This window comes from Labrus mixtus, chromosome 3, assembly GCF_963584025.1.
Source record: "Labrus mixtus chromosome 3, fLabMix1.1, whole genome shotgun sequence".
In the NCBI taxonomy this organism is placed as follows: Eukaryota; Metazoa; Chordata; class Actinopteri; order Labriformes; family Labridae; genus Labrus; species Labrus mixtus.
Window position 1 is genome coordinate 31,308,796 of NC_083614.1, and position 11,706 is coordinate 31,320,501.

Below are 11,706 nucleotides of genomic sequence, written 5' to 3' on the forward strand. Positions count from 1 at the left end.
AAACGTTAAAAAAAAAACACAACATCACAGATGCAAAAGGTCTGGAAAAAAACACTTTCAAAGTAGATTTTAGATTTGTGATGTTAGCCTTTCTTTCTTTATTTCTGCACTCTCTGGTTCCTCTTCTAAATCTATCTTCATCGCTTTTCTAGAACTGAGAATGTGCCTTTATCAGCTGCCATATGGTTCCTTCATCAAACCCTGTTAATAGTGTCAAGAAGACTTCTTTCAAAATGTCTGTATTTTTACATTTAGAAACACATGAAGACAACCAAAGAACATGTGTACTGTAGATTTCTCCCATGCATTTGTTAGATTTGCATAATCGTTTGTGCAGGTTTGACAAACGATTGAATATGTGATGCAGAGTGGAGAGAGGCTCTACTGCGTCTTCACATCATTACTCACACATTCACACAAACGCAGAGTTGATGATAGTTTGAATACCATTTGCACACAATCTAATTAGAATTTAATATATAATGTTTGTGCCTCAGTTTTTACACACTCTCACTTTCTGTCACACACACACACACACACACACACACACACACACACACACACACACACACACACACACACACACACACACAAATAATGATTAGCAAGTTTTTCATCTGTTTTCCCTCCCGTCTTTTCCGGCTCTTTGGTCGCTCTCACTTTATCAGTCACTAATGTTTTTCTTCTCCACTCCTCCTCCTCCTCCTCCTCCTCCTCTCTTTTTCTCTCCATCCTCTCTTCACTCCCACTCTCCTTCCCTCTTTCATCCATCCATCCATCTATCCATATCTCAAGAGGTAGAGTGCTTCAGGTCATTTCCATACAGTTTGCTTAATGTATGCTGATGATAATAGCCTATCGACTTACTCCTCCGTCCATACATCCATCCGTCCGTCCATCCTCTGTTCAGACCAGAAGGAGCAGGAGGCGAATGAGAGAAAGAATGGGTGGAGGGAGGGAGGGTGGAGGAGGGGGGAGAGGGCAACTTGATTGAGCGCTGATGCTAACAGGCATCACTCAGCACAGTACAAGTAGAGTTTTTTGTTTTTTTCCCCGATCATACATTATTTTTCAATCAATGTGAAAAAGCTTCAAAAATGAAAAATGTAACAGAACAGTTAATCTCACTGTGCAGAACGTTTCAGAGCTTAAAAAAAAAAAAAAAAAGAAGTGATTTATAGTAAATAAAAGACTCTTTTCTATCTCCTAAGTTGAAGATTTAAAAAATAAAAAAAAATAAAAACAAAGTGTTACTAGACTAATGGTATGAAATAGAAACGTCCAGCCTCCTTGGAGTGAAATAATGATAAAACAATGTTACATCACCAAAGAAAGCAAATTTTCCATTTTGATTCATATTTTTTTTTTCTTTCTGAGATATAGACGAGCATTTGAACTGGCTTTATTTAAAACAGCGTTCATTCACTTCAGGTGTGTCTGTCGTGAAAAATGCCATCCATGTGAAAGAATATTTGTGAGATATGAGACCTTTAAAGAAATGAAGTCCAACATTTGCGTTGGTTCCCAGGAGTCAGAGAATGAGACGAGTTTGATTTTACCTTTTGGGTAATAAACTCAGGTGCTGCCCCTAGTGTCCGGGAGGGCAACGGCAGTAAAAATGGGAAAATGTCTGCAAAAGACGAACTTATTTTGAAATCATATGAAAGTTTTCATGTGATAGAATAATAAATGTATTATTATTCTTGTTGCAGCATGATGACTTTATTTAATCTAATAATATCACATGTATGGCTCTTGTTGGATTGTTCTCCAACAGTTTCTAAAATGTGTCATTTAAATAGTAAGATACATCTTTTTAGTATTTATATAAACTGAAAAGTTCAGTTTGATCAATGTGTTCCAGATATTTGAAACAGTCTCAGATATTGGACACATCTTGTTTAAATAAATCAAAGCCCCCATCATGTATTTTTTAATTGAGCTCAGCCACCACCAATAGGTCAAGTGGTGTGTTTTAACATTGAGCCATTAGCTTTTAGCTATTTTCATGATCCAATATCACCCATTAGCATAAAGCTATTAGCTTGCTTGCATTATTTAGCTGCTCCGCACACACAGTGGAAATGACTGAACCCTCCTGACAGAAAAGTCTACTCATTCAGTCGTCACCAGCGCCGTCTGGCCTGGAGAGCATTGTTTGTATTGACCGGCGACCATTAAAACAAAATGGAAATCTTCTTCCTTTAAATCTCCATGTTCGACCAGACAAAGGCAATAAAAGTGGTACAAAGAGATACTTATTTGTTCTAAATCCGGTCTCTTTTTGTTTCTTTTACACTCGTTGAGATTCCTTAGAGGTTGTGTGTGTGTTTGAATTAAGCGCCGGCCTTCGATGTTGAAAAATGAAGCCAATGCAGAATCTCTCGAGTCCGCCTGTTTGTAAACTGAGCACGCTTCATAATAACATAAAGCGTGCATGTGTTGTATTACAACGTTATGTACAAGAGGTAATCGTGCTTTTAGGCACGGTTAGTGCTGGCCAGTGTGATCGCGTGGGAATGGCGCTGCAGTGGGGGGAATCGTGCTTGAGTACAGCACGGTACAGATGGTGACCGCGCCCTTAGTCACTTAAGCTCATTTCTACAAAGCGTTCCTGTTTGGTTCTGAAGAGTTTTGTACGGTTCAGAACAATAAACCTTGCTTGACCTAAAGATTAGTTGAGACAGAGTTTTCATTACGCCGACTGCCATCGTTGGCCTTCAGAGCTAAACCACCAACTTCACAGTTGTTGCTAGCGTTGCAGTGTCGATTGTGTTCTGGCTTTAAATCAAAACAATATAAATTGCTCTTCTATCCAGCTTCATGCATAGAAACTTTCACTGTTCCTTGATAGAGCCATGAACATACCGTCCATGGTGTCCTGTAGGGACCCTTTTTCCTTCCCATAGTAATTATGGGAAGAAAATAAATTGTAGCTGTGAAGCAGTGCATGCTTTAACTGTTCACCAAGTTGAGCTGCTGCAGAAGCATAAATAATCATATTAGTTGTATAATCAGAAATCTTTGAAAGATTTCTGGCACCAATTACTTCACTGTTATAGCTGTGTTTAAATGTTTTAAAATATCTGAATTATGATCTTTTAACATTTTATTTTGGAACTGATGGACCACTGAATCAATATTTCACCACGCTTGCTGCAGGTCATTGATTTATAATGTGTTTTAATCAAGTTTACTCTGTAAAAGTGTTCACTTTAACCCTTTAACTCAGGGATGTCAGACATACGGCCCGACAGCAGGTTTCATCCGGCCCGCGAGACGTTTTGGGAAGGAGGAAATGTATTGAAAAATATTTTGAGATTTTTTATAAATTAAATATTTGTAATACGTATTTTCCCCGAATTGTATTAAAACCTATAATGAGCAACGTAAAGGTTGATATCATGATACGAATATTAATTAAATGCCAGAATTTTATCAAAGCTACGGGACTTAACGACAGACGCTCATCCTGACGGTCTTCAGCTCTGTCCACACTTCTTACCAGTTTCTCCTGTCTTGACTGATGTAAAACTAAAGTTTTACTAATGATAACAAAGCTTCCTATGGAGTGAGCCACAAAGAGCAGCTCGTGCAAATAAAAAACAATCCTCTCTGTCCTGCGTAACGGCCCAGACCGTCTCCTCACATCCACACTAAGTGTAGTTTGTGGACAGCAGCGTTGAGCCTGATGATAGACTTATTTTACCTCTGGTTATTGTAAAAACAGTAAATTAAAATGAATATTAACTGATTTTAATTACAGATGGTTCATTTTTAGGTCACCCAGAGGTGAACGTGTTGATCACCTTAAAGTTTCAGCGTGACATCATTTCTAAATGCAGTAGCCTGCTGTTGTGCCTTTATCACCAGCTTTAATCAGACTGTAAAAATATAACTATTACTGAACATTTCATTCTTATCCGAAAACAATATCACACACAGGCTGTCCGATCATACAGAGGTCCGCTGGTTTAACCCCGGAGCAGAGCTAAAATGCTTTCTCGAATTGCGCACGGAGATAGCACAGATTCATGGTGCATAAAAAGTCAGTGACAGAGTTAGATCACGATATTGCGGACACGGAGAAGAACGGACTGCCAGACTCATATCAAAAGTGGTTTAACTGAGTTTATTTAGTAGCACTCCACACGGAGCTTTATTTGTTTTAATCATACATTAGCCTATATATCCATGTGTCGAGTTATAGTGATGTCTGCAAAATTAGTCTGGCCCACTTGAGGTCTCATTTGAACAAACCCGGCCCCCGACCCAACAGAACACCCCTGCTTTATCTGAACTCCTGTGAGAGTTTCTAACTAGTTATCAAAAAGACTGAAATGAATACTTATGCCACCGTATGACCTACAAAAGCAAACAAGGCCATCAGCAACAAGATTTATTATCTATATATAGTTTAATATAATGTCATTTTTTTAATGTCTGAAACTGCTGCACTGGGTGTCAGATGAGGCTTTAAAGTCTTTAAATGTGATTTTTCACACTTAAATATAATATAAATGAAGTATATCCTCTGAAAATAACTCTGTGAGTCATGACTGTCTACAATGGGTGTAACACCCGAGTCCCACTGTCTGTGATGTTTTCAGAGTTTTCAGAGTCCTATCTTCACTTTGTTTACATCGCCCGGATGGCCGGCTGACTCCTCCCCTCACGTATAAAAGTTGTTTAATTGAGGGACTAGAGAAAAGAAGAATAACATACTGTACTCACTGCTTAACTGTGTTTCTAGATCACGCTCATTTCAGGTAAATTTACATGCAGTGTGAAGATACGAGCATAATAAAGATCACTAGCATTAGCATGCTAACACAACAATGCAGCGCGAGTTGTTTTGGTTTCATGCTGGTGCTCAAGGGCGACATCTGCTGGATCAAAAAATCGCATATAAAGCCTTTAAGGTCACATGCTGTATTGTGCAAAATACACTTATAAAAAAACACAATAAAACTGCAATGGAAAAGGTTGAATGTTAGCTGGTTTTTTTTAGCTTGTAGCTAAACAATTACCTGTTTTTTTTTTTAAACAACACATTTGTTAACGTGTCAAAAAAGCTAAGATACAAAGACTGAAATGCTAATTTATGCCTTTCCTATGATATCTTGTTAGACGATAAAATGGTGATATTAGCTAGAAAGTCGATGTTGGCTAACAGCTATCAGTAGCTAAGGAGTAATCAAAACAACACAAATATAAACTATATAAAAAATATAAACTAATAAACTGGTGCTCAAGGGCGACATCTGCTGGATCAAACAATCACATATAAAGCCTTTAACAGCATGCTGCCTAAATAACTTTTGTTGACTTTTTCCACTGGAAAGAATTAAGTGATATGACCGGCCGTTAAAAGAAACCAGGATGAGGTTTTTTTTAAAATCAGAAAACACTACTTAAGCATGTGCGGAACAATATCAGCAAAATGACAAAAGGAACGGCTTTGTTCACAGGGGTCGTCAAAATCAACGTATACTGTACCAAAAAGATCTTTAAGACCTGGTTTACACGACAATGATTTCATGTCATGTCATGTTTACACCTCACTGCTCTGTAGACGGAAGAGTATTTTTATGTTTTATTAGGAAGTCACAGCGCCAACTCCTGGTCCAGCATGTATACTACAACATGTTGATTGTTTTTGTAGAGCAGTGTGCATGGCGGTTGTTATCAAAACATTAACGTCTGAATGCAGATCCAGATTTTGAAAGCGAAAAGAGGACTCGGTGTTAACGTGGCCTTAATCTGCCAATGTGCACATTCAAGAAAAAACCTTTTCAGAAAATGTCTTAAGTTGTCACTTTAAATTAAAATCAAAGTACTCAAAACCTTTTTCTTTTTTTTGTATCCATCTTCCAGCTTGCTCAGGACGAGGGCAGCCCGGTCCGAGGCTTTGGCGTCGTGGAGTATGAGAGTTCGGAACAGGCGGAGGCTGTGCTGATGGAAATGGACAGAACACTGGTGGGAGGACAGGAGGTTCGTCTGTCACTCTGCAGCCCCGGGACCTCAGGGAGAAGCACCCTGGCTGCACTCATCGCTGCCCAGGGTATGGTGAGTACGACGCCAAAAGAGCCGCACGAACCAGCATGCAAACAGGAAGTGAAGAAAGTTACACTGTGAACCCCTAATAGGTTTAAATAATCTACACACTTTGTGGTTGTCTGACATAAGATATGCTTTTTATTTGACTGCAGGATATGTGCACTTCAAGACGTTTGATTTTCATTAACTTTTACTCACCATCATCTCATTCACTCGACTCACCTTTTCCACAGACAAGATTATTTATCTTGTCTGTTTTTTATTGTGATAAGACATTTACATTTACATCTATTTCTACTTTTGTCTCCTATCTGACATGCTCTGATGAATTCAGCGTACATATTTTTAAAAGTCAGACGATGGCTGGCAATGATGCAAAAAAAAATCAGTAATTCCACAATTTCAATTTCAATTTAGCAAGATTTTATCTCTGGCTACTTAAATTAGCTTTCCTGGACTTTATAGCTGCTATGTTCAGTACACACAGGACTGCAAAATGTAAAGATTCCTATTTTTAAATTAACAACAACATTTAAATAATGGGAAACATTTTATTGCAACATCAACGATTTTCCTTTAATTGTTTGGTGTGCCTCCTTTTCTGATGATGATGATGATGATGATGATGATTCTCTAAATGAATGATATCTGTTTGTGGTTAATAAATGATATCCACTTCTGATGAATCATTTACATTTGGAGTATTGAAGTTTAAATTGAGATAATAATAACTTTATTTATATAGCACTTATCTAAACAAGGTTACAAAGTGCTTTACAGAATGCATACAATCAAACAAAATAAAACATACATTTAAAGTGCTTCACTAAATACACAGTATAAAACATTGGTGAGTTATAGAACCATGAATAAAAATGGATTAAATAAATTAAAGAAGGTATTGCCGACCTCTCTATAAGGGCATTAAATAGTCTATGCTATTTAGGAACACCTTCCATGAGCTTCCAGTTCATGAGGGCATTGCATGCATCAATTTAAGGACACAGCTATGAACAAGGATTATTTTGAAAAAACATAAATATTCTCTGTAGAAGAAAACGTAATATCCAGACATTGTTGCACCAAAACATGGTACTCCCCAGGCAAACATACACACAGCTTGTAAACATGTTAATTCTTGATCCACTGACATCTGATAACTGCACCCAGTGTTCAAATAAACTGGAGTTTGACATGCTGCACATGCTTTAGACCCCCTGGTAGAAATCATGTGTGTAGCTGTGGTATCCCTCCTCCACAGCGCTGTGCCAGCAGAGACTCTCTGACAGGATAATTATAGTTCTATAGACTGATTGGGCTCCTCCACCGTCTCCTGCTGCCTGAAATAAACCCAACCCCCAGCCGGAGACACAGTATGACACTTGTAAAAAAAATAAAAAATACACACGAGCAAACTTACACACACATGAAGGTAATACAACTGAGAGGAAACAGTACTTTTTCATCTACACAGATTCATATTTAACAACTTCCAGGGACGACATTTAGATTGATTTGAAGTACACATTTCAAGCTGAGTGGAAATCCTTGTGTTAAAAAAAATAAACAATACCAAAAAAAGTTTATCTAGGTACTTCAGTGAATGAGTGAATTTTCTGAGATGTGATATGAGACCTTAATGTCCATTTGTGGGACTCTTTCTACCTCACTGTCCGCTTGCTTTTTCACCTCCTATAATTGTCTTTATGCTAAATATAAGTAATGCACAAATGTATATTGTTGATATTGATCCATCCAGAGTTACATAACAACTCCAATCACGTCATATTTGAGTACTCCGACTGAAGTAAAAAAAACAAAACAACAACAGACCAGTAGTGGCTCAATCTGTGTAATGCTCTGAACCTTGTGAGTAAGATGTAAAAAAAGTTAATTTGATTAATTTTCTGTAGTATTGTTTTCTGTAGAAGAGGCAAAAATGACTACAAAAACAGGAAAAAACTACAACAATGGACACTGTACGTAATATATATATTAAAAAAAAGAACAGAATGGAGACAAGACAAGACTTCAGTTCATCTGCCTGTTCTGGTGTATTCCCAGTTCTTCTGCTCAACCAATCTGTGTTCCAGAACAAAGCCTTCAAAAGCAGGATTGTATATAATTTATGAACTGCAGTAACGTAGCACCTCTCTCGGTTTCCATACAAGGTGCCAACGTGTTGATCACGATCTAATCCAACCTAAACCTGATATTTAATTACAAACTAATGATGATTGTGTGTGTGTGGGTGTGTGTGTGTTTGGATATTTTCTACTGTATATGTGTAGGTATATATATACATGTGTGTATATCTATATATTTGTTTTTATTCTATATATTTATATTTTTATATTTCAGGCATGGCACAGTAAATTTTGTTGTACTCTTGTGCAATGACAATAAAGTCTATTCTATTCTATATTTGTGATTAGGTGTCTTGCCTATGGACACTTTGACAGGTGGACCACAGGGACCATTAATTGAACCACTGACTTTTTGCATTATTTGAGCACTATTTTCTCCTAGAGCCACAGCCTCCCAATCATGAACTGGGCAGTTCACTCTAATAGCTCTGAGATTAAAATTACACTCATGGAAATGTCTGAAAGTGTATCACTGTTTAACTTTAACCCTCATGCATCACTATGGACATTTTTGTCCATTTGGTCAAATGTTACCTCTTCATCTGGTCATCATTTTGTCTGTGTTAGTTCATATGGCACCATTTTTTATAAGAAAGTCTCTCTCTTGACAAATTTTGGAATGCACATTTAATTTTTTTTAACAGATCAATAAAACACTGAAACATGTTTACGACCCTCTTAAGTCACTAAGGACACAAATGTCCACTTACAAAAAACTGCTATAAAAATAGAACAGATTGATATTTTTTCTACTTTTTTCTGCATACATCTCTTAAACAACTGTTTTGGCGTGGACATTTCTGGTAGGGTAGTAAATTAAACTGATGCCTGAGGGTTAAACAGGTACAACATAAAGCAACATTGACTCTGTCAAAATAAATTAATACTTTGCTACGCACAGCAGGTTTATGCTTCTTAATGAGTTACCCATCATTGGGCTAGGGAAAACTATTCGGCATGCTGTCTGACCCTCATCTGATGATGAACATTTTAGAACATAATTGAGTTCATGGAGGATTACAATTGAAAGTCAGAAGTGTTTATGTTTGGATGACTCAGACTGCAGTCCTGTTAAACCTCGGTTCATTGACCTAAACGTGTTGTGATGTTTAAATTTCAAACACCTCCATTGGCACTTGTTGATTTTTTTTAGAATATATCCTCCAGCTGTTTTCTCTGTGATGTTATTCCCAGCTGCTGTTTGAGCTCTAGATTTATCAAGTGCACACAAAGAAGCTCGTGTAGCCTCGAGATGCTGAAAAGCAAAGAAAGCAGCTCAGAGCCTGAATTGTGACAAAGATTCTGAAAAAAAAAAAAAAATGTGTTTCTGAATAAATTAGCCGAGGAAGATAAGACAGACATGAGGAGGCAGGAGGACATAAACACAGTGGAAGAATACGGTGGGGGAGGAGGAGGAAGACTCTGAGGTTAGAGTTGTGCCCAGAGGCTCCTGTGAATGTGAGCAGCTGGTAAAAGCAAAACATCAGACCTTCAGAAAGAGATCAGGACCTTCTCCTGGCTGCAGATCTCCTCTGAGGCGATTGTGTCATTTCTGCAGTTAGTGAATGTGAGTGTGAACGCAGAGGGACCAGATGGCCTCCATCTCCCTCCTCCTTTCTTCTCCCTCCATCCCGGTCGTTGCGCGACACTTTCTCGCCTTCTCTTCACGGCTTCCTTACCTCCCTGTCGACTCGTGTGTGTGTGTGTGTGTGTGTGTGTGTGTGTGTGTGTGTGTGTGTGTGTGTGTGTGTAGGTGCGTGGGTGTGTGGCTGGATTTTGTGCCAGTAGCCAAACAGACTGATGCATGATGACATTTTCTACCAGCAGAAAACGAAATGAGAGCACTTCTCCTCCTCCTCCTCCTCCTCTTTACTCTTTCCTTGAAAGACGCCGTCAGCGACGACTGGCCTTGTGCAACACCATCACACACACACACACACACACACACACACACACACACGCACACACACTCATCAGTTTCTCTTGCTGTGCCACACAAACACACACACACTGAATTTGCGCAGCAGTCTGTCCTCTTCCTCTCTCTCTTGCTGACATCCTGGAGTCAGAGCCGCTCCGTCCTCGTCAGTAATGCTCTCTCTTCAGGAAGAGACAAGGAGGAAGTAAGGTTGACTTGAGCTGAAGTTTCTCTGTAGCTCCGAGGCAGAAGGGAAGGAAAATATCACCACCCTGTTAATGTGGTTTTAAATCGCCTATGTGTGCTATGTAGTGAAACCATCAGAAGAATCCATTCATACACATTCATATGCCTCCAATGTTTCTGTCATTCTGATATTGTTTGATTTTTGCTCATATCTGACATTTCAGCTCCTGGCTAAGTATTTTAGCACCGTTCTTTCCCCCCTGAGTAGTTTACAGATATGACCTTTCCCATTGTCTCCATGGCCTGTGATCATCCACAACAGGAATAAAAAGACGTTATCCTTATGTCACGTTTAAATTTAAATTGAACATGTTGCCTGAGCTTCATCACTTCCACCTGTTTTTTGTTTGTTTTGTTTTATTTGGATCCCCATTAGCTTCAGCATAGCGAGCAGCTATTCTTCCTGCAGGTCCGCAGTTTATATTGTGAAAATACATTTTACAAATTCATATTATATATTATTCTTTTCACACTACACAAACATTCCACAACATTTCTTCAATAACTAAAAATAATAGACAATTGACAAAAACAGATATTTAGTTTTATCTTCTTTCCAATATGGAGTCTGTTACGAGTTAGAGTTCATCATGTCTCATACATGTTTTATAACTCTCGAAACCATTTTAAAAACGAAAGAAGGAGATCCTGGAAAATGTTTTCTTCAGTTTTAAGGAGAAAAAAGACACACAATGTTTAATGAGATATATATGAGGTATAAACTGAACTCCTCTGATGGGTTGTGATGTGTGTGGGCTGGAGAAGCTGATTTCAACTCGTTCATTGTACCAATCAGGTTTTAGAAATAGTTGCATCACAGCCTGATGTTGTTGTTTATTTTTGTTTACAAGCCTCAGTCAATCAAACAACACCCACACACTTTTTTATAAAAAGGTATAAACTGAGTTGTTACGTCTTCAACTCCAGAAAAATAACATTTCTTTACTGAATTGACGATAAATATGTTGTTTTGATTTTAAAAACATTTCATCAAAACATTAGAACTCTTGTTTTGTTTACCTCGTGGTTGATGCACTTCATTGTTAGAAGGCGGACTCGTTTGTGTGTTTACTTGCAATGTGATTTATTCACACCTCACACCAGGTTACGACAGAACTTTTACAGAACATTTCTAGTTTTTTTTAATATGATGTCAACTTGCAAAATGTGCAGAAAACGTTCGAGGAAGTGCACGTCTACTTTTCCTCGAGTTTCTACTTCTGCTTTTCTCCAAACTCTTTTAATGTCTCGATTTTCTTTTGTCACGTTTCACCGTCTCTCTCTCTCACCGTCTCTCTCTCTCTCTTTCTCTCTCTCTCTCTCTCTCTCTCTCTC

The 11,706-nt window shown here is 38.2% G+C and overlaps 1 protein-coding gene across 1 annotated transcript in view; it reads left to right on the forward strand.

Annotated features, from left to right (window-relative positions):
- The window catches only part of raver2 (ribonucleoprotein, PTB-binding 2), a 103,658-nt gene that overhangs the window by 66,246 nt on the left and 25,706 nt on the right, over positions 1 to 11,706 (forward strand). The window contains exon 5 of the mRNA XM_061034959.1: positions 5,878 to 6,069. Coding sequence (XP_060890942.1) covers positions 5,878 to 6,069 — 192 coding nt within the window. The remainder of the gene's footprint in view (positions 1 to 5,877; positions 6,070 to 11,706) is intronic.